This window comes from Pollachius pollachius (assembly GCF_949987615.1).
Source record: "Pollachius pollachius genome assembly, chromosome: 6".
Classification (NCBI taxonomy): domain Eukaryota; kingdom Metazoa; phylum Chordata; class Actinopteri; order Gadiformes; family Gadidae; genus Pollachius; species Pollachius pollachius.
Genome location: NC_136939.1, coordinates 20,777,380 through 20,801,786, shown reverse-complemented (window position 1 = coordinate 20,801,786; position 24,407 = coordinate 20,777,380). Strand labels below are relative to the sequence as shown.

At 42.7% G+C, this 24,407-nt stretch overlaps 3 protein-coding genes across 5 annotated transcripts; 1 reads left to right on the top strand and 2 right to left on the bottom strand.

Annotated features, from left to right (window-relative positions):
- Positions 1-29: 29 nt before the first annotated feature.
- LOC307076989 (ribonucleoside-diphosphate reductase large subunit-like) lies at positions 30-8,190 on the bottom strand. Of its 2 annotated transcripts, XM_079738224.1 has the most exons (19): positions 7,996-8,190; positions 7,192-7,280; positions 6,912-7,089; positions 6,501-6,601; positions 6,351-6,410; positions 6,212-6,251; positions 5,943-6,105; positions 5,356-5,497; positions 5,162-5,245; positions 4,766-4,927; positions 4,544-4,623; positions 4,231-4,432; positions 2,523-2,672; positions 2,197-2,418; positions 1,933-2,009; positions 1,690-1,825; positions 910-1,005; positions 579-767; positions 30-488 (listed from the first exon to the last, which is right to left on the bottom strand). In XM_079738224.1, exons 1-19 carry the CDS (start codon positions 8,012-8,014, stop codon positions 327-329), a joined length of 2,352 nt encoding a protein of 783 aa, XP_079594350.1. In that variant the 5' UTR covers positions 8,015-8,190; the 3' UTR covers positions 30-326. The 2 variants fall into 2 exon arrangements, with proteins under 2 accessions (XP_079594350.1, XP_079594349.1); XM_079738223.1 differs by having other exon boundaries at positions 7,192-8,190.
- Positions 6,588-19,150, top strand: rnf121 (ring finger protein 121). 2 transcript variants are annotated; one of them, XM_079738226.1, is made up of 16 exons: positions 6,588-6,705; positions 6,943-7,024; positions 8,517-8,640; positions 9,179-9,297; positions 10,016-10,053; positions 12,080-12,221; positions 12,378-12,532; positions 12,677-12,784; positions 13,923-14,043; positions 14,659-14,792; positions 15,082-15,183; positions 15,770-17,725; positions 17,802-17,840; positions 17,912-17,965; positions 18,110-18,236; positions 18,519-19,150. In XM_079738226.1, the coding sequence occupies exons 4-12, from the start codon at positions 9,220-9,222 to the stop codon at positions 15,888-15,890; spliced, it is 999 nt and encodes a 332-aa protein (XP_079594352.1). In that variant the 5' UTR covers positions 6,588-6,705; positions 6,943-7,024; positions 8,517-8,640; positions 9,179-9,219; the 3' UTR covers positions 15,891-17,725; positions 17,802-17,840; positions 17,912-17,965; positions 18,110-18,236; positions 18,519-19,150. The 2 variants fall into 2 exon arrangements, with proteins under 2 accessions (XP_079594352.1, XP_079594353.1); XM_079738227.1 differs by lacking the exon at positions 8,517-8,640 and having other exon boundaries at positions 6,943-7,087.
- Positions 18,801-22,517, bottom strand: nlrc3l1 (NLR family, CARD domain containing 3-like 1). Its single transcript, XM_079738225.1, has 6 exons — positions 22,128-22,517; positions 21,677-21,766; positions 21,443-21,517; positions 21,226-21,334; positions 20,893-21,133; positions 18,801-20,756 (listed from the first exon to the last, which is right to left on the bottom strand). The coding sequence occupies exons 1-6, from the start codon at positions 22,304-22,306 to the stop codon at positions 19,183-19,185; spliced, it is 2,268 nt and encodes a 755-aa protein (XP_079594351.1). The 5' UTR covers positions 22,307-22,517; the 3' UTR covers positions 18,801-19,182.
- Between the last annotated feature and the right edge of the window lie 1,890 nt (positions 22,518-24,407).

Below are 24,407 nucleotides of genomic sequence, written 5' to 3'. Positions count from 1 at the left end.
ATCTGTTTAGTTGCAGTCATGTGTTTCATCGTAATTTTGTTTATAGTAAAAAATACTTTAATTTTCAAACATATTAGATACAGACATGAAGTTGATTAACCAGTTGTGATCCACCACAATTGACATGAAAAGAGCTGCTGTGAATGTACATTATATTGGAGCAGCAGAAAATGTGTAAATAATGTTATGCATTAGCTTCAAGTACAAAAACATTTTAGTCTTCATTTATAAAACATTGAAATAAAAAAACAAAGCAATAAAACAGAGTATTTCATGGAGAATGATGGATTGAAGATGGGATGGGTTCAGAGGTCAGGACCCAATCCTTAGACATTCAACCCCTCTTTGACAGGCGTGTCCGGGGTTTTGCCCTCCTCTGAGGCGCTTGTGTCAGCCAGTGCCTCATTTAGCTTCTCCATGTCCAGGGTGAACTGGATTGGGTTGGCTGCTGGCTTGGTCCTCAGGTAGTACATCCCCGTCTTCAGGCCCTGTGAAAGCAATTAAGTATTTTCACACTCTTAATCATCTCCATCACTATTCAAGGCTATGTAGCAGAGATTCTCCCTTCCCTTTCTTACCAGCTTCCAGCCGTAGAAGTGCATGCTGCTCAGCTTGCCGTAGTTGGGCTGTGCGATGTGGATGTTGAGGGACTGGCTCTGGTCGATGAAGGCTCCGCGGTCGGCAGCCATCTTGAGCACGGTCTTCTGGGAGATCTCCCACACAGTCTTGTACAGCTGCTTCAGGTCCTCGGGGATCCCCGCGATGCCCTGGGGAAGGGATTACCGGTACAGGGAAGGTTTTCCTCAATGCATAACCCCATTTAAACCAATACTGTTGAGACAATACCCTAAACCCCTTGCCTGGGTCTGACACCAGATACAAAGGTTGTTGGGTGGGTTGTTTCATTACCTGGACCGAGCCGTTGTTAGCTATCAGCTGGTTCTTCATGTCGTCGTTCCAGAGTGCTCTCTCCGTCAGGTCCTTCAGCAGGTGGGGGTTTACCATCTGGTGGAGAAACCGACATGGAGGATTCATCATCACATCTTCAACCGCTTATCCGGGGACGGGTTGCTGGAGAAGCAGCTCTATCAGGGGGCCCCAGACTTCCTTTTCCCGGGTCACATGGACCAGCTCTGACGTGGGGGTCCCGAGGCCAGACCAGGCCAGTGTGGAGATATAATCTCTCCACCCAGTCCTGGGTCTGCCCCGAGGTCTCCGCCCCGCTGGTCGTGCCTGGAACCCCTCCCTAAGGAGGCGTCCAGGGGGCATCCTCACCAGATGAACCACCTCAACTGACTCCTTTCTAAGCAGAGGAGCAGCGGCTCTACTCCGCGTTCCTCACGGAGGGCTGAGCTTCTCACCCGATCCCTAAGGCAGACGCCAGCCAACCTCCTGAGACCACCCACCTCGGCCACTTGCACCTGGATCTCGTTATTTTGGTCATGACTCATGACCCATCGTTCATGACCATAGGGGGGGGGGGGGGTAGGAACGAAGATGGAGGATTCAGTGAAAATAAAATACAATTTATCCGAAATCTTACAATTCGATACAGATTAGCAATTCTTTCTGAAGAGATTAATTTTTAATCTCTTATAATCTCGTATAATTTCTCGAAAATGACAGAAAATGGCTACTTGAACAGGAGAAACATAACGTTGATCGATGGCGCTCCAGAAGGCTACCAACCTGGAACTCCCCAGACAGAACCCTGCGTGTGTAGATGTTGCTGGTGTAGGGCTCAATGGACTCGTTGTTACCCAGGATCTGGGCAGTGGAGGCGGTGGGCATGGGAGCCAGCAGCAGACTGTTTCTCACCCCGTGCCTGAAGAAATAATGTCCTTCGTCAACCGTTGGCGGCATCGAGAAACCACGCAGTCAGAGCAACAACAGCCGCCACACAGCAAGGGCCTTTCAGCTCCAGGAACTCACTGTGCGATCTTCTCCTTGAGGGCTTTCCAGTCCCACAAGTCTGTTGGAGTTTTCCCCCACATGTCATACTGAAGGATCTGTAAGGTAACGACAAAATGGCCATTTAAGTGTGCATTCAAAAAAACTGCTAAACCTGATTGCAATCAAGATGGCTGAAACATGAACCAAAGTTTTAAATGGCCATAAAAAAAAACAAAAACAAACAATGGCTTTTAATCAGGTGGCAAATAACGCTTTGGGGAATAGCAAACCAACTGTACTCACTCCCTTGCTGACGGGGGAGCCAGGGTAGGTCTGGTAGCTGCCGTGCACAGCAGCCAGCTCACAGCTGGACTCCAGGGCAGCATAGTAGATGGTCTCAAAGACCTGGATGTTGAGCAGCTGAGCCTCTGGGCTTTCAAAGGGGAAACGCATGAGGATGAAGGCGTCGGCCAGGCCCTGGACACCGATGCCGATAGGCCTGTGGCGCTTGTTCGAGTTCAGTGCCTTCAAAAAGGCAGGGAGGGGGAAAAGATTTTAGCGGGGACTCGACCACCATTCATCCGGTCATAAAACGAGTCTCTGTGTAAAAAGGTGAAAGAAAGCAATACCTCAACCACCGGATAGAAGTTGATGTCTATTATTTTGTTGAGGTTCTTCACAATGACTTTGGTGACGTACGCTAAGCGTTTGAAGTCAAACGTTCTCTCGGGGGTGACGTACATGTTGAGGGCAATAGAGGCCAGGTTACAAACGGCAATCTGAGGAACACACACACATACCAACATTTAACCAACCATACAGAACGTTATGCAGTTCAGTTAAGTACAGCTAGACAGCCCTCGATCAATTCTAGTATCAATGACCAGCTTACAAAATCAACACAAACCTATTACAGACCATTTCAGATGCAACATCAGAATCAGAATGACTTTTATCGCACCTTATTGTACAAAAAGAGTAAAATTCCTAGGTTTGGTTCCTCAACCGCCACATAGCATCAACAATAGAGATGGGCGATATGGCCTAAAATCCATATTGCGATATACATTGCAGCCTCTTGCGATAACGATATATATCACGATATAAAATCATAAAATAACCGTTTCAGAACAGCTTACATAGACCCTAAGGAAAGCCAAACTGCTAAATGTATTTTAAAAAAAGAGAAATATAGTATGTCATTTCGAGAACATTTATTGTGAAACACTGTAATCATACAACATAATGTTGCAGATAAATAAAATTAGTATTGGGTTTCTTTCCTTTAGTGCAAACTATTCTAAAAGGCACTACACTTAGTTTAAGTCCTTGGCTCTTAAATGCCACCCAAGAAAAACGGGTGTCTTTCTAGACAAGGAACAGACACTGTACTGACAATTAGGGATGGGCATGATTAATTGATGATCGATCATTGATTGTTAAGATTTTTGTCGATTACGTGATATTTTTAACCATCAAAAGGAGGTTGACCCAGCCGGAGAGGTGGTCTCGGAGACGTTGCTCAACATGGAGCAAAGAGGAGACGGAACGTCTTTTGGATATTTGGGTCCGATATCCAAAAGACATTCCGTCTCCTCTTTACTCCATGTTGAGCCACCACCCGACGGTCCGACAAAAGCAAGTAAAAAGTATGCTGGAAAACATAACTTAAAAATGCCGATGCATTTAACACATTCCAAGTCAGGATGAGGGAGAAGGAGTTGGACCAGTCCGCAGATCAATGTATATCATGCTGGATATCCATGATTGTTTACTTTCACCGGTGCTTCCCCCCCCCTTTTTCTTTTTTACAACGCCCCAGACCTTTTTGTCCAATGATTTAACCCATTCAGACCGGATCACGCATCTGTGCGTGTTTACCTTTAAGACCGGATTGCGCATCAATGCGTGTTTACCATTAACCCATTTGTAAACGTTCTTTGCACACATGCAGGTTTGTTGTCGAATTCTGGCACTGTTGCGAAAATTGCAATGTGAAAAGGAATTGCACCAAACCAAAAATTAAACATTGTATTTTGCGTCATCAACATGCATTATCGCGATAGAGCGATATAATTAAAATTTCTATCGTAGGCCATTTTTTTATCGTTTATATCGTATATCGTTTATATCGCGCATTACTAATCAACAATAAAAGATAAAGTAAATAAAGATAAGTACAAATAAATAGATGTAAATATAAGTAGAAGCATTGATCACAATAATAATAATAATAAAATAAAGTAACTAATAATAAGAGAAACTAAAACAGTGGTAATAAGTGATGAGGTGTAGTAAGCTAAGTGTAAAGTATGAAGCCGGGTGTACCCCACCCACCTCGTCCTTGCTGGTGTACTCCACGATCTCCGTGCACAGGTTGCTGCACTTGATGGTGCCCAGGTTCTGCTGGTTGCTCTTCCTGTTGCAGGCGTCCTTGTAGAGGATGTATGGCGTGCCCGTCTCCGTCTGGGACTCGATGATGGCGTACCACACTTGCTGGGCCTTCACCACGCGCTTGGCCTTGCCCTGCTCCTCGTAGCTGGGGAGAGAACACACCGTGGGTTGGAGGGGGTGGGGGGGGGAGACATTCTAGACTCTTGGTCTGTCCGTTGTCGATGCTTGGGTGGTGAGACCAATCATGCTTGGTTACCTGGTGTACAGCTTCTCAAACTCCTCTCCCCAACACTCATCCAGCCCGGGACACTCGCTGGGACACATCAGGGACCAGTCCTGAGACATGGGGAGAACAATATAGAGTTTAGACTGGATCATTGGACTCCAGGCACCATAAACATCAAGAGGAACCAATAAAAGACATACAAGACAAGACTATCAACCTTCAAGCATAATGGTAACAGCGTGTGGAACCAACCTGGTTGCTCTCCACACGCTCCATGAAGAGATCTGGTATCCACATGCCGTAGAACAGGTCTCTGGCGCGCTGCTCCTCCTTACCGGTGTTCTTCTTCAGCTCCAGGAACTCAAACACGTCTGCATGCCAGGGCTCTAGATACACGGCAAAGGCTCCAGGCCTCTGGAGCAAACCGGCAAAAGCAAAGAGATGAATGGAACATTTGAGTCCACTTTACAGAGGAGATCAACACTTTATTCAAATCAATAATCATTAAGTCAATAGTTAGCGAGGTGGGGGGGGGGGGGGGGGGGGGGGGGGGGTGGGGGGGGGTTAGGCATGCTCCGCCTGCAGACATCAGGGATCGACCTCATAACATTAAGGCCGGGGGTCCCGGTAGCCAGACGGTGTGTGTACCCGGTTGCCTCCCTGGTCGACGTAGCGAGCCGTGTGGTTGTACACGCGAAGCATCGGGACCAAGCCGTTGGAATTGCCATTTGTCTGAAAAGCAAAAACACCAGTGCACCGGGGTTTAATAGAGTTAGATAATGATTTGTATTGAAGACCATTGTACACCATAGTCTGCGTATGGTCTGGTCTCGTGGACTGACCCCGGCGATGTAACTGCCTGTGGCCCGGATACAGCTGACGGCCACACCAATGCCCCCCGCTGACTTGGAGATCAGGGCACAGCTCCTCAGCGTGTCGTAGATTCCCTCAATGCTGTCATCTTTCATGGCGAGCAAGAAACAACTATAAGAAAACCAGTGGGGAAGTAGGTATGGTTAACATTGATGAATTGATGTTTGACCTTTAGTTGGTTGGTGCCGTCATCGAGGACGGCAGCCTTGTACAGGAGCTCCTGCAGTGCTTAGCTATCTGTTGCTTTCTACACTATAAGTTCCACTTTCCATCTTTCTAGCATTAAGCTAGAAGGTGCCTTTATCTTCTTGTATACTTTTACATCATTTTTCTCTAAACCTTGATACATTAGTACTTTGTATTTTTATATTATTATTCATTATTATTTTTTTGCATTGTATCTTATCCTGTGTTTTTCACTGCTGCTGGGCTGTTGTAACAAAGGAATTTCCCCTCTGGGGGATTATTAAAGTTGTTATCTGTGTATCTATCTATTTGATATGCTTCTCCAATAGCCCGAAACCAAAAGCCCAACAAATGCCAGGGGATCCTGTACCTGGACAGCTGGGGCCTGTTGGTGCCAGCGTTGAACAGGGTGGGGGAGGCGTGGGTGAACCACTTCTCTGACAGCAGGTTGTACGTCTCGATGGCAGAGTCGATGTCCCTCTTGTGGACACCCACTGCCACTCTCATCAGCATGTGCTGGGGCCTCTCTGCCACTACATGATAAACACAGCAGGGGGTGATATAAACAGAAGAGTAACAGACCGCAGCAACAGATTTTTTCCCCGGGGGCCACATACAACGGTTAAATTCCCTGCTTACCTTTGCCGTTTATCTTCAGAAGATAGGATCGCTCAAGTGTCTAGAAGCAAGAAAGTGAAGTTAGCATTTTTTAGTTACCGCAATGACTAGAGAAACACTTGGTTTCCGGCTGGTTTCATCCATCATAATAAAAACATACCTTAAAGCCAAAGAAGTTGTAGGAGAAGTCTCGGTCAAATATGATGGCTGAGTTGAGGCGCTGTGGAAAGAGGGAGAAAGGGGGAACCAGTTTAGAATCATAATGCATGAAGGAAAGAGATTGTGAGGTAAAAACAACAACAACACTTGCATCTTTGTTGTCGAGCACAATATCAAGCGTGTCCTTGGAGATCATGGGAGAGTGGCGCTGGTTCAGGGGGTTGATGTAGTTGTACAGGTCCTCCATCACATCTACATTCACCACCAAAGAACAAGTGAGACATTGGCTTAGAGGTAGATGACTTGCCAAAAATGAAAGTACAGAAGGTGTTTCTAAACGTTTGTCTCTATCCAAGGTAGGACAAGTTTGAGTTGGAACATGGTGGTAATCATAATAATATTATTGTTATATCTTGATGAAAGTTACTGAGTTACAGAGTTTGTTTTCATTTTTATATTGACTTTTCCAAAAAAAGCAATGATAATAGACATGTTTTTAGACTATCACAGCCTATGTATGTTGTTTTGTTTTGTTGCCTTGCTCCGCCCACAGAGTACCCACCGCTGAAAATCTTCCTGGTCTCCTTGTGTAGGTTGGAAACAGCGATTCTTGCCGCCAGAATGGCGTAGTCTGGATACTTGGTGGTGAGGCTGGCGGCCATCTCTGCCGCAAAGGTGTCTAGCTCTACCGTCGTCACCCCGTTGTACAGCCCCTCGATGACCTTCATCGTAATCTGGGTCTGTTAAACACAGCATCTTTAGGACCGTGGTATAGATCAATGACAGCAGACCAGTGTGCAGAGTACGAAGCCTTCTGAGTGAGAGAGGGGGATCGGACTTACAGGATCCACAAATTCGGAGTTAAGTCCGTAACAGAGCTTCTGAATGCGAGATGTGATTTTGTCAAACATAACACGCTCCAGGCGTCCATCTGAAAATAGAAATGCAACGTTTGTAGCGACAACTTTATTTTTTTGTAATATCGAAATCTTAATTAACGCCTTGATTAACGGCTTATGTAGAAAAATAAAAAAGCTGCAAGCTGTATAAACTGTTAAAAAGTTGCAGTTCCATATAGGCATTGTTAAATAATTGAATTTACGGGTACACATGTAAATGTATTGCATGATGATAGTCCAAATTGCGTCATGGAATTAAAGTGAAGCTCCAGGTTTAAAATCGGGAGGTTTTGGTTTTGGAGCAAACTAAACAAAATTGCAGTAAAAGTCTTATTTCAAAGCAGTCATGTACAAAGTTATAAAAGCATAATCGTTGGCGGCACCGCTGACAATGAAGCTCAAATAGGATGGCTTGGCAAGTGGCTTTGGTATTCCTACAGCGGTCTGTTTTGGTTAGGCGTATAGCTATTGAATTTTTTTTTCATTTCCCATATTTAGATATAGCAAACTAACGTCAGACCATTAAAAAACGAAGTGGCCTTGTGAGACAATTAACTGATAAGCCCAATGTTATTGTACCACCACTATAAACCACAAAGCACTGTTCTGACCATTCATAGAGGGAAAAAAAGTATTTACGTAAAGGAACTTGCCTAATAAAGTTCGCCTTTAGTTGGTGTGATATGTATACATTAATACAATCTAAAGAAATAGCTGTAAATAATTAAGTTGATTAACAGTACTCACCTCGCTTGAGCACATGCATAATGGCAAGAGGTTTGGGGGATTTGGCAATACTAATTCAAGCCTTCAGCTATTTTAAATGAATCACCTCTTATTAATGAACAAACAACAAGCGCCAAAACAGCCAGTAAACTGACAGCATGTAAACCCACGACTGCCTGGTCTTTATTGTCTTTTGTTAAGCGCGAAGAAAATCCAAAAGGTTTTGCGTCAGAGGTTAAAACCAATCAGCAAAGAGCTGGAACAATGCAGGTTCAAGGCATGGACCTATTAAAGAAAGGTTCAAGGACCGGCATTGTTCCGGCTCTTTGCTGATTGGTTTAGATCTCTGTTGTGGCTCTTTGCTGATGGGTTTAGACCTCTGACGCAGCCTTAAAACGATACGTCCTTCTTTTTCCATCACATTACAAAGCTGCCACAGTATGTCCCTGAGGAGGCTTCTTTTCATATATAATATGATTTTATAAGAACATACAAATGACTTTGTGTGTGTGTGTGTGTGTGTGTGTGTGTGATTGTTGCAGTGGTGCGTGTTCGTGTGCGTGTGTGCGTGCATGCGTGCGGAGGCTGCTTCAGGGCCGAGGTCCTAGGTTGCAGTTGCGCAGGCTCTTTTTCTTAAGGCTCCTTACTGAGGTTAATGACCCGGAAGTAAGTATACATAGCGAGTGTTGATTGTCCAATCATATGGCTGAAAGCGCGCTGCGCTACGTGCTAATTTGCATACAAATAACTACGTTTAAGTTATTTTTTATATATAAAGCCCCAATGTTTTTTATGTATATATTTGGATTATAAACTTTTTATTTTTATATATAACGCCCCAATGTTTATTTTATATATATATATATATATGTATATATATATATATATATATATATATATATATATATATATATATATATATATATATATATATATAAAATAACTTAAATGTATATATATATATATATATATATATATATATATATATATATATATATATATATATATATATATATATATATATATATATATATATATATATATATAAATATTGTATTTATGCAACGTTTACACAAGTTAAATGGTATATTATATGTAAAATATACTTCTTTAACTTTTGTAAACGTAGTTGCTTCATCTATAAGAAGAAAAACACTTCCACGTAGGAGACTTGTTTTCTCAAGGCGGAACCTGATACCCACAGAGAAGCCAAAACACGGACCGGAAAAGGCTGCGCTCCCAAAAATGGCAGGAGTGTTTGAGGTGGAGGTTGATGGTGTAGAACACGACCATGGAGTGGGACATCACCATGAACCGAACCAGGTGAGTTGGCACAAGGTGCACATATTACCAGGGCGAGTTAAACGCCATGGATGTAATTGGAACGTCTTCCTAACGGAGTTGTGTACATCTTGCCGGCACTCCACACAGCCTGGTTAGCCTGAGCTATCATTAGCAGCTAGCGGCTGTTTTACCATCTGTCTTCTAATGACAGACTTACGATGTCTTCATGTGGTGCGTAAGGCAATTCATTTAACCTGTTTGATCAAATTGTATACTTTGTAACTGTGCAAGACATGCCGACAACTTCTAAAATGAGGCGACTCATGAGAAGTGGATTGGCCAGTGGTCTAGTAGAGCTAGTCGACGTAGCTCTTCAGTTGAGTAGTACCACAGGAAATAAGGGGCTTTACTTCGCTGTCTTTTATCAACGAGTTCGGTCTCCTTAGCGTTAAAATCATTTGATGAAAACTGTTTTGTTGCATGTATACTACTAAAATTAATAATCTATATACAAATCGCACTTATGTATTCGTATTTATTTATTGGAGTGACGTGACAATTGGCAGTTCAAAGGTCATGGGTCTCCAAACAAGTCTTTATATTCCAAGCAATGTTGTATATAATCGTGTGTAGTTATTTCCACCGCCGTTCTTCAAAATAAAAATCAGTTATCTAGTTGGGTATGCTATTTTGACTAGTTTTGCTGACACTGAGTTTGCCTGCCTATAATAATTTATTTTTGTTTTCGGCTGATCAGGTTGACCTCTCCAAACTTTCGCCAGAAGAGAAGTGGAGGTCAGTCACGTAAAATGCAATCGGAAATACCTGATTATGTTTTTGAAAATTGTTTATGTTTGCCTTTATTTAAAATTGTTGTGAAGGACTAGTGTTGCAGAAATTATTTTAATATCTTCGGTTTAAGTCAGGATTAAGGGATTTGGCCTAGGTTGGCACAATAATGCAGTACAGAACCAATGACAACAAAGGCTAAATGAATAATGCAAGATTGTCACATTATTCTGAAGTCCTTACACTGCAATGAAAGTGTAAACTGCAATGGCTCAGAAAACGCAGCCATTGAGCTTTTTCTTTGAAAGGAGAATATTTGGGTGTGTTTGTTTTCATGTCACGGTCAACGTTTCCTTTTTTTTTTTTTTTAATTTCGAAAGCAAACCCAAACCCACAAACCCCCGGAGAATAATTTGGATCATTGTGAGGAACATCTGACTGTGTAGCCAACATGGCACCACCCGCCCAGCCTATGGACAGGTGGTGCCATGGCTAATATTCAAATAATCCCATATACTTGGGATTATTTGCATTGTCATCTTGCACCCTTTCACACATGGCACATAAATGCTGACATAGATGGGCCCGGGGAATGTCTAGCAGACGGCGGTAATGCAACAATACTAGCACTTAGGAATGCAAGTCGCCATATAACTAGCGGACTGGGAAGATTTTCCAATGTTGGAATCTGTCCAGTCCAGCCATACTTAAAAGAAGGGTCTTGATTGTGGACACGAATTTCTGTATTGATAGCATTGGGGTGTTAAGATAAACAGTCGCTGATTCAAATCAGCACCCGTGGAGTCTTGTGATTGGTTGCCCGCCCTATGGCTTTCCGTCTTACCGGCAATGTTACTGCTTTCATTCACAACACGGCCGCTCTGACAGCAACAGGCTAATGTTACTAGGTCTTCAGCAGACAAATGCCAGGGAGGATTTCCCAGAATACCTGCCCCTGGTGCCATTCACTCACAGACCACTGTTACGTCCCCCGCTAGGGAAAGGGGTGGCAACATAAAACCAGATGTCTTTGGTTAACTTAAAGTTTTTTATTTAACCCGGGTCTTGGGGTAATCAATTAAACACAAACAGAGGAGGCAAAACTACAAAAGGAAAAGGGCCATTGGGTGCTGTCCAAATCAAAGAAATGAATATAACCAAAGAAAAGCTCCCCAAAATACACGAGTGGAACAGCACCCCTGCGCCTAGTGTTCCTAAACAAAGGTGTAACTGTGTGTCGGTTTTCGATAACTTCCAACAAACTTACCCTGGCCCAGTTCCCAGGTAGCTAACAACAGCCTCGATCAAGTACAAAATAAGCATTTCAAGACCTAAATGGCAAGCTGCAAATCCGAGACAAGCTGCCGCGAATGTTGAGCTCGCCCGTCTTTTGTCTTCCTCGGATCCTTGGCTTTCCGATGCAGCAACCAATCACGTCTGGGGAAAGGCACATCAAAATAAACCTAATGGTAAACAAATCACATAAAAGGGGGAAAAACACATGGTCATCTGCATGGCCATCGACAAACGGAGGATTTTACCCATGAGGGCGGGGCGTCGGTCCGCAACCGTAACAACCACATGCAGGAAATGTTCCGGAACATTGCACAGAAAGACTGTGTGGAAGGTGCTTAATCAAAAGAAACTAGAACTACCACTATATTGTCCAGAGAGCATAGGCCATGGTTTTATTGGTAGTAATTGTGCCTGTCTCCTGTCGCTCAATGGCTAGGCAAATCAGTTGGATGTTTAGTTTAGTTCACAGCATGGAACAAAATAAGTTATTTGCTTACTTTTTTTACAGTTCATGTTTCACCATTCACAACGCCTCTTAAAAGAGAAACAAATAAGAAAAAGGCCAGCCAGTAGCTTAGAGGGAATACTAGCTGCCGTCCAAGAGGACTGTATTGACTTTGAGTCATTCCAGATGATTAATAGTGAGGGCGACTCTACTTAGCTTGTTGGTCAAGATGGCTGTGGTGTTGATGTTCCTGGGGACTGTTAACTCACTGTGTGTGGGTCTTTTTTGCAGGGTGGAGCATGCAAGAATGCATGCCAAACACAAGGGCCATGAGGCCATGCATGCAGAGATGGTGCTCATTCTGATCGTCACCCTCGTCGTCGCACAGCTAGTGCTTGTCCAATGGAAACAGAGACACTCAAAGTCATACAACGTAAGGACACATACACACACACACACACATGCAATTACTCCTTAGATTGAGGTATAAAGGGTAGCTACACCATTTTGCTATAAACTCAGGTTTACCATTTGATTAAAAGAATACCCACTGTCTCTTCTAAAACGGACCTTCTCTGCGGCATCACAGCTGGTGACGCTGTTCCAGATGTGGGTGGTGCCGCTCTACTTCACCACCAAGCTCCACTGGTGGAGATTTCTCACCACGTGGTTCATTTTCTCAGTGGTCACGGCGTTCGTCTCGTTCCGTGCCACTCGCAAGCCTCTCAACTGTACCACGCCCAGGTATCTGCCCGGCAACACCCCACTCACACAACACGCAATGCTCATGTTGTGTGTAGACATGGATTCAACCCTACCCATGCCCTGTCCTGAGTGATGTCCTATTGTGATGATGGTTTGACTATTGGCTGTTTCTCTGTTCACCAGGTTGGTCTATAAGTGGTTCCTGCTGCTCTATAAGATCAGCTATGGTACGGGAATAGTCGGCTACACAGTCGTCATGTTTACCCTGTTTGGTATAAACTTGATTTTCAGGTATGTAACTTCACCCAACCTCTCCTTGATTTTAGGTGCAATGCTAACTAAATATTACGACAAACTTACCCACTGTTTATAAACTCTAGTGTACTCATACATAACAAAACCATGCCCATGGATTACTAAAGTGCACATATTATTACCTAACCGTACTCATTACTAAATCGTTCCCAGATAACTTGACCACATGTGCACAATTGATAATTGTCAATTATGCAATGTTTCATTTATCGTGTGTTAATCTCAAAAAAAACCAACCTGTTTTCGTTAGATAAAACATGGGTGCAAGATACAGCAGTTTGGTAATCTTTAGGTATGGTTTGGCAATCCCTGGCTTTGGTTTGGTAATCCCTAGGTATGATGTAATAATGTATAGGTGCCGTTTGGTTACCAGTGGGTATAGTGATCCGTCGGCATCGTTTAGTAATCCGTCTGTACGGTTTGGTAATCCTGCTGTTGATACCATGAAGAGTTACCCAGAGATTTCTTTTCTTCTATGTGACCCCAGGAATGATCTGTAACAGTCATTCTGTAACTATAATCCTGTGGTGTAAGCCCCACATTGAAGGCCATGGAATGATAAGCTTAGCAATCAGTATGTTTCTGTAGATGTATATAGTGCTAATGTCACCCCCTAGTGGAGCATGGCAATTACAATAAACATGAAGCATTTCATGCCCATTAAAGACCAATCATATCTCTTAAAACAAGATGCCATTTGACCTGTCCTTAGCTAACCTACTATTAAGATCAGATATTCCCGTCATCAGCCAATATCTCTACCGGTGTGTACTCTGCCCCGCAGGTATACGATGTGTGACAGTGACACAGTATTGGAATAACATATCGGATGCAGATAAGGCACAATAATTAAACGATTACTTATCCAGGGGATTGAACTTAAAACATGAGGAGAACTTGACTACACAATGTCCAAAGTATCACTTACAGAACAAAGGTTTAAATTGAGCAATTCTAAAGGTGGACTTCTGCCAAGTTTATGAATATAGTCGACGTTAGTGCATTCCCATAATTGTGTTCACACCCAGCATTTCTGTAGTCTACTCTGAGGGATTGCTTCCAACAGCAAAGCAGTCGTTGTATTTATCTCTTATTGAACATGTTTTTTGTTCAGAATAAAGCCAGAAGATGCAATGGACTTTGGCGTGTCACTGCTGTTCTACGGGCTGTACTACGGAGTTTTGGGGCGAGACTTTGCTGAAATGTGTGCAGACTTCATGGCCTCAACAGTTGGGGTGAGAGGACTACAACACTTGTGTTACAGCTACTTGTTGGAGACAATTTTCATTTTTTTTTGGATATATATATATAGCCGGGCTGCAGCTGGACCCTACTCAGATAATTAGATTGTGCCACCCGGTGGACGTATGTACACATTACAGGAAGTGAGGCCGATCCACTGAAGAATCAGTGTGCCTTTTATAAATAGACACACATGAGCAGAGGGATCAGGCAGATTCCTTTAAATATTTGAGCAACCTGTTGCTATGTTTCGTTTCATATCCTTAATCACAAGTTTCAGATCGTTTTTTCATATAATTGAATTTCATACATTGGAACATTTGGAATTTTTCGATATTTTCATACTGCATAACAACCCGTGCTCTGTTGTATAGTCGTCGTAAACAGTAAGGTCACCGACCTTAAAGCCTGTCATTAGGGACCCAACCCATCGTAGTCATTATTGAATAACCCTTCCCGTCCCTCTACGCCGTCACCAAATTGAGTTGGCAATGCTTTTCGGCATCAACACGGTACCTCAATTGTCTCACCAGTTCGGTGTAATGGTCAAGAAATGGTTCATAATAACCACGGTTAACTACGGCCCCATGTTGTTTTCCACCTTTTAGTATTACAGCGCATCGGGGATGCCAACCAAGCACCTCTCAGACAACATCTGTGCGGTGTGCGGTCAGCAGATCCTGGTAGACGTCAGCGAGGAGGGCATCATCGAGAACACGTACAGATTGTCCTGCAACCATGTGTATCCTTCAATCTAAACGGACCAATGCGCTCTGTGGAAAGGTAAAGGTTCATTGTAAATGAAGGAATTTCCTGCAAATTATTATTTAATTCCTCCGAGTATCAGTCTTGTGTTTTACGGGAGACACAAATCAGTGTGTTTTTGTATGATTAATGTGTAAATGTGAACATCCCAACGTATCAATGGTTATGTAATGGATACACTTAACAAAATAATACATTCTTTATCAGTTCCGTTTTCCGAAGTTGACCTTTATTTGGCAGGAAGTCTACCTTAATTCGCTCTTCAGATTCCATGAGTTCTGCATAAGAGGCTGGTGCATTGTGGGAAAGAAGCAGACTTGCCCGTACTGTAAAGAGAAGGTGGACCTGAAGAGGATGTTCAGCAACCCGTATCCTTTCAATGTTTGCTCGTGTTTTCACGCACAGACCTTCATCTACAACATCCATCTAAAGATATCATGGTTGCATATTGTCAGTACTGCCTCAAGACGAATGAGTGACTTGAGGCTGCTATTCACCCGCGCTATTACCACATCTGCTGGTTTCAACACCTTGTGTGTCGGTTGCTGATCACTGAAGTGGTGAATGTGCGTGAATGTGCCCCAACAGCCAGTTTAGACTGGCCACCACTTTTTCTGAAGGGTTGCAGAGGCATGCCCAGATACGGCTCGTCTCTGGTGCCTCGTTTGGCTGCACGTGACTAGTGGGTCTGGTTTTGGTTTGTAAATGTCAGGAGGTGAGTTCCTCTTTTTTGTAGCTCCAACTATTTGTTATGCCTCAGGTTCCCATGACGGCCAACGTGTCCAAATGCACGTTGTACTCAAATAAACAAGACTAGAATAAACATTGATGACGTCTTGACCTATTCTCTGGCGTGTTTCCAGTTCCTAATTATAGTTCAGTGGGCAACCCCTACCTGTTTTTTTGTGACCTGTATGTATCTGAATGTTTTTTATTCCTTAACCCATTTCTAAGTTGGGAGAGACCGCACGTAATGTATGGACAGCTGCTGGACTGGCTTCGGTACCTTGTCGCCTGGCAACCGGTTATTATAGGACTTGTCCAAGGAATCAACTATATCCTTGGCCTTGAATGATTTTTATTTTTATTATTTTTGGGTGGCAAGATGGACACACCTGTTAAGACAAAGAAGAAAATGCACTGGCTTGCTGGACCTAGCAGCCGAACTAGAACTCAAAAACAAGATTTTCAATGTGTCTAGATATGTACCTTTTTGTATGTATCTATAGGCACAACATATCTGTATTAACAGTTTATTTGAATTTTACTAGCAACATGAATTTGGATGTCTGTCTCAGATTCTAAAAAATATTTTCTGAACACATCGCACATCATATACACTTGAATGGTTATTGTTTGGTTGATATGCAGGATCGCTTGTTTTAAATGGAGAGGTGCTTTTCCCACATCGAAAGTATGTCTTAAGTATTGTTAATGCATTGGGTTTCAACAATAAATACTAAATGATCTTACTGGTTACCCCCCCTCCCCCCTTACCCTTTTTTCTGAACTATGCCTAACTATATTAATCACAAAGTGAAATTCAACTTCCAAACATTTTCTGATATTGTGAATATCGTCTATCTCGTACTTGGATACAATATTTAAATTAATTTATAGTGAGGTTGTGTCCTCTCCCTTTTTGTGCTCAGATATCATTTGTGTAGTAGCAGTTAGGCTTTGTTCTCTCTGCTGTCTCCTTTTTGACTTTTCTTGTTTTCTTCACAATCGAATTAGAATTTCCATATGAATTGATTAGGATGAGGAAGAGGTAACACTAATGCAAGTGATACCGTGAGGGTCTCCTCTCCTTTAATCTTGTCGTTCAGCCTTTTACTTTTAGTGTCACAATTGCCATATCCCCTACGTAGTTCTTACTGGTTAATTATTCGATTTGTGGAAGACCTTTTTAAAAATTGTCCTTTGACATAGCTGTCGGAAATTATGCAGTGCCAGTCTTTGTTTTAATATTTTGCGCTGTGTGCTGCACACTTTTCCAATATTTGAGGGGTTGGCTTGAAGTGGTCCTAAAGCTTCTTCCTGTGGTCTGAGATGATCACTGTCATTCCTCTGAAGGGGACACAGTTCCCTTTGTAACTGCAGCACAGAATACCGTATTCAAGAAGAACTGGACAGATGGTGGATTGACATATACATTTATTTATCTATTCAGTTGGCACCCTTTGTTTTCATGAATATTTGTTAATAAATGTCACCCGGTGTACAAATATATTGAACCGTGTCTTTTGTGTAAGGACAACGCTAAAAAGTGTATGAGACAGGTTATGGGGCATTTGCTATGCCCTGTTACAGCTGTCCCTGTACAAAGTTTTTACAAAACGTAGATCACCCACATAAACAAATTTAAATTGTTTGAAAATACCTTAGTTTATTAAATGATCACTTCATTTGCACAGATGTAAATTAACTTGACACTTGCCACAACTGGGATTTGAAAGGGTTCAATCAGTGTGGATTGAATCTCATCCAATTGGATTTAATGTTTAAACTTTTTTGAGTAAATGTGATCTATCCATAAAAGATTTTTCTTGCATTACAATTTGTTGGCTACCCCTTTTTGGTCATGTATGTATGGTAGCATTAAATACATTTTGCAACCTGTACATATTTCATAAAATCAATGTTTTAGTAGTTGACACATTGAACTATATAATATAGCCATTGGCTATTGACTGTTTTTTATTTATTGGAAAATTTGTTTGCCAGTAAATAAAAAAAACAAAAAGTGTTACAACCATCCCATTACGGTCATCCCAAACATACATGAAACGCAGTTAGAATTCCCCTACGTGTAGATCAGTTGTTGTAGGGGGAAGTGACTTGTGTATATAAAGCACAACTGATTCTAAGAGGAACACCAAGCCAACATGAAGCAGTCACACGTTATAGGTAATCTCTTGCATTTGACCTTTTCGTTTTTGGTGGCCCATTAGTCTTTAATTAACATTTTGTCTCCTTTCCTCAGCTCTGCTGCTTTGCCTCCTGTCTTCGGATGACTCCCTTGGTGAGTTCTACAGATGACTAATCTCAGATTCTATGTAATATGTCATATTAACGTTAATTACATTTCCACAGCAAAACCTCCTGAGATAATTGGTCCCGTCCGCACCCGACCAAGAGCTCGTCTAGGTAATCTAGACAGGCTATGCAACGCTCCCTTCAATGAAACAGCTATGTTTATGTGTCATAATATTCGATGAAATTGAGCATTTCAAATAGTCTGAAGAAAGTTTTATGCATTTTTTGTGTTTGTTTTTTGCGTTTACTCGTCAGGAACGACGTTGGTTCTGAAGTGCAGGGCGAACCCCCATGGCGATAGCGATCTGACCGTTATCTACTGGCTGGTCAACGGCTCCTTCCCCGGGGCTCTGAGCACCTCCAGGATATCAGAGATGGACGAGTGAGTGCGGTGGAGGGTTTTATAACTTTTATGCATAGCCTAGGCCTACTTATTTATTGTTAGGAGACTTTAAACAGATACATTTAGTTTAAACACTTCAAATATTAACTGTAGCCTGTCATATGTGCACAGTTAAATTGTGTTTCAGTTAGTGTTTAGAACACGCAGGTTTTGGCTTTATTGACTGCACTGCAATACATACTTTGTCATTGTTTATTGACTGTAAAGCAATACATCATATTATGGGTAGCAGCTCTAATAATAAAGATGGACTTGTTGCAGATCCACCGCTTCAGATGGTACAGTCCAGCGGTATCTGAAGCTGAAAAACGTGACGACTGAGGATTTGAGCTCTACTTATGTTTGTGTGGTGATGAATCCTGAAGGGATCGCCCAAAAGCATGTCACCTTACGAGAAAAAAAGAGTGTGCCTGTGAAACACTTCAATGTACCATTCCGTAAGCAAACGGGTTAAAAACTTTACATGTAACCTTGTGAACATTATGTTTATTACACTGTGTTAAGCATATTTGTAGTGGTTAAGTTGAAAACAGGTTAGACTGGTTTCGTCTATAATATCTTTATGAATGCGTTTGTGATTAAACAAATTGATCCGTTTTCTTTTCCTAAAAGAGTATCCCAAAATGAAATATTAACGTGGGCACTTCTTTCTGTTCATCAAACCAAAATACGTATAAAATGTGAATTCATATGAAATGTGATCCATAAAGCCAAATTATAATAAAAAAGATTTCAACTCGACCAAAGAATATATGCAAATCAAAACAATAGTGAACATGATTTTTTGAATAGCGATATAACATCTGCAATCAATAGTTATATTATCTTTGGGTGGGTTTTTATGTAGGCCTATGCATTTCCATGGGGAATTAGGGAGTATTATAACTTAGAAATGATCAACCAAATAAAAATAATGCTGTAGCACTCAATTGTTTTTTTCTGCAGTCAGTTCATCCAGACAGGACTGCAAGATGGCTCTAGTTTTAGGATTATTCTGAAGGTTTTCACTCATCTTCTTCCTAATAAGAGCAGCAGTGTCCTGAACGACAGATGGCCAATTCACTGTAGAACTGATGAAAGGCTTGAGAAGGTCAACATTGCTCTTTAACGCCATGCCAAAGAGAAAACGCAGGAAAATGTTAAATCTCCCATCCTCACAGGGTAGGGTCCTTTCTAAAGCTCTTGAGTAAACCTGTTTACTGTTCATCTTTAAGTCCTGGGGTTGCTTTCTTTTTGATGATTCCTTGAAGACACTCATTCCCTGGTTCCTGAACTCTAAAAAAACATACAGGGCGGCCATGTACTCCTGAACGGTGGAGTGAATAAAGCAGTGGACCGTCTCACTATACATGACAAACTGTTTGACAGTAAACTCTGTGCACAAGCCGCTATTGACCACCGCCTCGTCGATGGCCAGCCCACCGCCCTTCTGGTGGGCCTCGGAGATCTTCACCTGTCCCTGGTCCAGCGCGAGCCAAGCCGTCTTGCCTAGACTCACCAGGAAATTTCTCTCCTGGCTCGGGCTTCGATCTGGCGCTCTGAAACGTCGCTTGGACAGGAGCGCGAGAAGAAGCTGGGTGTAGATGGGGGTGATGCTTTGGGGTAGATCCCCTCTCTGCCCGGTAAACCTACGCTCCCACAATTGGCTCAACACTGAGCAGAACAGGGGCAGGTGGCACATGATGTGGAGGGTCTTGCACGAATTGACATAGTCCATCACCCGACCTGCATGCACAGGGTCCGTAAACCTCCTCTTGAAGTATTCCACCTTCTGGTCATCAGTAAACCCCTGTACCTCCGTCACTTGGTGCACGCCCTCTGACGGCATGCACTTTGCTCTTAGAGGCCGGGACGTGACCCAGAGCAGGCCGTTGAAGAACAGGTTCCCTCTGAGGAAGTTGACCAGCAACACATTGAAGGATATGGCTTCCTTAAAGTCGCACCAGATCTCCGTGTATTGGAAGTCAAGCTCCTGGTTGTACTCATCGAGACCGTCCAAGACAAACAGCACATGTCCACCGACCGCGCATATGTCCTTCAACTTTTTGGTTTCTGGGTAGAGCTGGTTTAGTAGGTGCAGCATGCTGATCTCCGATCCCTGGAAGGCATTGAGCTCTCTGAAGGGCAGTGGGAAGAGAAAAGAGATGTGCTGGTGGGACCGCTCCTCAGCCCAGTCCAGGATGAACTTTTGTACTGCCATGGACTTTCCTGTTCCTGCCATGCCGGTCATCAGGAGAGCCTTCACACATTTCTCCTCGATCCAATTGCTGCCGAAGATATCTTTAAATGAGATGGGTTGTTCTGGTTGGCGATGAGAGTTTAATTTTTCTATGTTCCTGTATTCGTGCTGAATATTGGGTCCATTGTCCAACACTTTTGTCATGTGGAGGTCTGTGAATATGTCGTGGAAGGGCTTCTTCTCTCCCTGTGTTGCCAAGTCCTCCTGGACGTCCCTGTATTTACACTTCAGACTCTGTCTGAGCTCAAAACGTACTTCATCTACAAAGAAATCGGCAAATTAGATTTTAATTTGAACGTCCAATATGAAGGCATGACACATTTAGAATTATGAATAAGGGATTTAAGAATGATTTTGATTTGAAGACATCAGAGGAATAAAATGGGATGTACATACTTTGAACGCATAACTCCTGGAGGTTATGAACAAGCTGCCCCTGCCCCATCTCCTCCAGAAGGCTTTTGACTATCTGCAGAGAGCCCTGGAGGTTGAAAGACTCAAGCATGCGGTCCACTAGGTCCACCAAGTCCATGCTTTGGGGAGAAGCAATGAGGGATTGTGGGTAACTCCTCCACAGAGTTTCTTTGAAGTGCCTCAGATGCCCCTCTGGCATCTTCTCAAGTGTTTCACGGATAGCCTGTTGACAAAAATAGCGTACACAAACCAAATTATTATTTAAAAATAATAAAAGTTAATGATTATTCGACAGATGCAGAAATGAAGAGCCACCTGGAAGGTAAACGCCAAAGTCACCGCGGGGTGTGGTGGTTCAGTGAAGTCGCTGGGAAGAGGAGGTTTTTTAGGATGCCCACACACAGGGTGTGCTTTGCTTCCGATCCTAGTACACGAGTACACAACGGTGGGGAAAGGGTTAAATGCTTGATTTCAAGGTGGCACATAGAAAAAACATATTACATGTTGAGGTATGTCCCAAGGTTATCTTTACTTGCGTGTGGTCTTCTCACAATCACTGTTGAAGGAGTAGTCACTAGAGAAAGAACCGTGGCTCTCCAGGAGAACTCTGGAGACACACATTCAATGCAATCATTATCATGTAAATGAACAGTACCCCTTCAACTTGAAAACACATCCAGTTGTGTTTATTAATATATGTTTATGCAATTCATATATTTGTGCTTCATCCATAACAACACTTTCAACACTCGTTTTTTTGTTTCACCTTGATTCATCTTGGTCCTCCATTGACTGTTCTCGGTTCCTTTCCTCGTCGCTCCCCATAGAAGTATAGCTCAGAACTGCCGGCTGGCACCTAGAAATCATTAAAAAAATATGCGTGTTCATTATTTGAAGGAATAGCTTCGATGCGCAACCACATCTTTGTGCTTAAGTATTCACTAAATGCTATTTCTTATTAGAAATAAACAAATTGTGTTGGATAATTAAACGCAGCATAAAATATTTTAGATAAGAATCTTGCTAGTACCATACGACCAGTTCACATCCTGATCATGGGAGTCCCATGATCAGCATGTGAGCTGGTCGTATGGTCCATGATGGACCCAAAGCAAAATATAACTTAAAGTCAGAAGTGTTCCAACCATTTTTAAATAAAAAAGGTATCCAACCTAAACTTCTAATCAGAGTAATAAAGTAGTAACATCTCGTCTCACCACCACCATGGGGCACCATCTCCGGGTGAAAGCTCCTGCCCCAGATCCAGAGAAGCTCTCCTCGCAGGGATGTAGAATAGGTCCTCATCATCATTTCCCCCCTCATAGGAATCCCCTCCTCGCCCCGACACGCCTTCCCCAAAGGGAAGACTGTCCGAGTCCGTATCATCCAGTTCCATTATTTTCTTTTTCAGTGACACGCAGTCGTGTTCCTGTTCAACGGCAGAATGACAAGGGAAGGTTGTCTGCAGTGAAACAGAAACAGCACAGCCCTGGTTGTTATCTTAAACCAATGATCCAATGTTTACCCATTACGCACGCGTAACCAATGAAAAGTACTCTAAATGTGTGACATTTTAGACGCAGAAACAAATCGAAACTCCGTTTCGGGTAATCAGTTGCACCCTGTACTTCCTAGTTCACTTGTCTCTTTTGGGGCAGATAGTAGAACAGCCTTAACTGCACACCGCCACCCACAGCAGGGAGGCTGCAGTTCATGATCAACGCCTATCTTGTTATTTCTGGGCCGTGGGAATAGATATATCGATGTGAAATAGAAAACGCGCCAAGGGTTGGTGTGTTTGTGATGCCTCGTACATCACCCGGGGGTGCGAATATTTTTTTTGTAGGAAGGTAGGGGTGTGTTCCAGATGCCCATGTGTTTTTCGTAGGCGGAATCCGGGAAAATCATGAATAATAATGAGGGGATAGACGGAGATTATCCAATCACGTTGGTTTCAATTCCTGATCCAATCCAAAAAGGCTAAAATCCGTCACGTGACCGCAGGGAAGGTAACCTAAATTGTAATGTATATTAAACTAACGTTAGTCAAACGCATTTCTCTGATAGGGTTAAATTTAGGGTTAGGGTTATGGTAAGGGTTAGGGTTAGGAGTTAGCAGCGCCTTCCAGCCCAAGTACGGCCTTTTTCGCCTCTGATTAGTTAGAATGGCTCTGCCCCGATTGGTTAGGGTTAGTCTACCGCCAACAGAAGTAAACAAACTCAATCCGACAGTGAGAAGTGCGTTCCGTGAGATTTAGGCCCCGTTTACACGAAGGGAAATCGCAGATATTTCCACGCAGTTTGGCCTCTCATTTACACGAAAACCCTGTTTTTATCACAGAAAACGATTATTTCTAAAAACTCCGGCCAAAGTGGAGATCTCTGATAACGCCGGTTATTGTGTTGCCGTGTCAACTGGGAGAAACTGGGTTTTAGGTTCTCAAGCGTCACATTATGCGCCAGAAAATGCTTAACGTCAGCGGCGCGCCCGCTGTCTGTCCACACGAACGAACCTCGCGCCTTATACAGGGGGTTTATCAAATAAAATCCGCCGTGTGGATAAACAAATTTTGTTTATCCACACGGCGGATGCGCGCGCAGAATGATCGCAAAAAGAAAATTTGTTTAACCGGTTGCCATAGCTATCTCTGTGTGGTCAATTTGCAGTTGCGGTGTTAATTAGCAATGTTGTCATCTTACTGTAACATTAAACTGTAATCAGAAAACGCGATTATATGCTATAAATCCTATAGTATATGTGGTATAAAGGCTGGGACGAATTTCAAATTATAAATATGTACACTTTATGTTGAAAGTATAGACCGTCGCGGTGTATGTTTTTCCCATGTAAACATATGGCGCGTTGATTCAAAACAAGAGCCGGTAAATTGTGAAAAATGAATTAAACTGTTGTTTTGAAATGAACAGGAAGTTGCTCGTGTTATTCGTTGTTGTTGATTCAGAGGATTCTGATTGGCTTGCATGGCTTTATCCTTCTCCCTACAATGCCGCCCATAGGTTTGGCATAGTTATAATGACGCTCGATGGCGTATTTATGCGGGTTGATGTAAATGACAACCTTTTTGAAAACGATGTTGTGTGCACAATGTTATTTTTGAAAACGGAGGGGGGGGGGGGGATATTTGTTTCTCTAAACACCCTGCTATGCATAAACGTGACCTTATTTTCACATTTTCATAGCCTACGGTTAGGATTTGGGGGTTGGGTTAGGGTTAGAGAACGTCTCAGCGCCAAATCAAATAACCAATTGGAGGAGAGCCCTTCTAACCAATCAGAGGTGCAAAAGGCGGTACTTACCCCTACCATCCTAGGAAAAAAAGATTTGCAACCGGGGGTAGGTTTTATAGCAATGGTTTATGGGATGAGTAGTTCCTTGACTCGTTCAAAAAAAGAATGTACACAGTCTTGTAACTTTGATTTTTGTTCCATTTGACAATTTTTTTTTAGCCTCGAAACAAATGTTTTATGGATACGAC

Bases quoted from the DNA above. Each gene is read 5' to 3' on its own strand.
- LOC307076989 (XM_079738223.1), bottom strand. From the start codon at position 7,476: ATGCAATACATTTACATGTGTACCCGTAAATTCAATTATTTAACAATG. The intron at 6,252-6,350 runs GTATGTTTTTAT...TCTTGCTTCTAG, and splicing joins ACAACTTCTTTGGCTTTAAG to ACACTTGAGCGATCCTATCT. The intron at 1,826-1,932 runs GTGAGTTCCTGG...TTATTTCTTCAG, and splicing joins CTCAAGGAGAAGATCGCACA to GCACGGGGTGAGAAACAGTC.
- rnf121 (XM_079738226.1), top strand. From the start codon at position 9,220: ATGGCAGGAGTGTTTGAGGTGGAGGTTGATGGTGTAGAACACGACCAT. The intron at 12,222-12,377 runs GTAAGGACACAT...GCGGCATCACAG, and splicing joins GACACTCAAAGTCATACAAC to CTGGTGACGCTGTTCCAGAT. The intron at 12,785-13,922 runs GTATGTAACTTC...TTTTTTGTTCAG, and splicing joins GGTATAAACTTGATTTTCAG to AATAAAGCCAGAAGATGCAA.
- nlrc3l1 (XM_079738225.1), bottom strand. From the start codon at position 22,306: ATGGAACTGGATGATACGGACTCGGACAGTCTTCCCTTTGGGGAAGGC. The intron at 21,335-21,442 runs GTAAAGATAACC...CTCGTGTACTAG, and splicing joins TGTGAGAAGACCACACGCAA to GATCGGAAGCAAAGCACACC. The intron at 21,134-21,225 runs GTGGCTCTTCAT...TTTTGTCAACAG, and splicing joins CTTTGGCGTTTACCTTCCAG to GCTATCCGTGAAACACTTGA.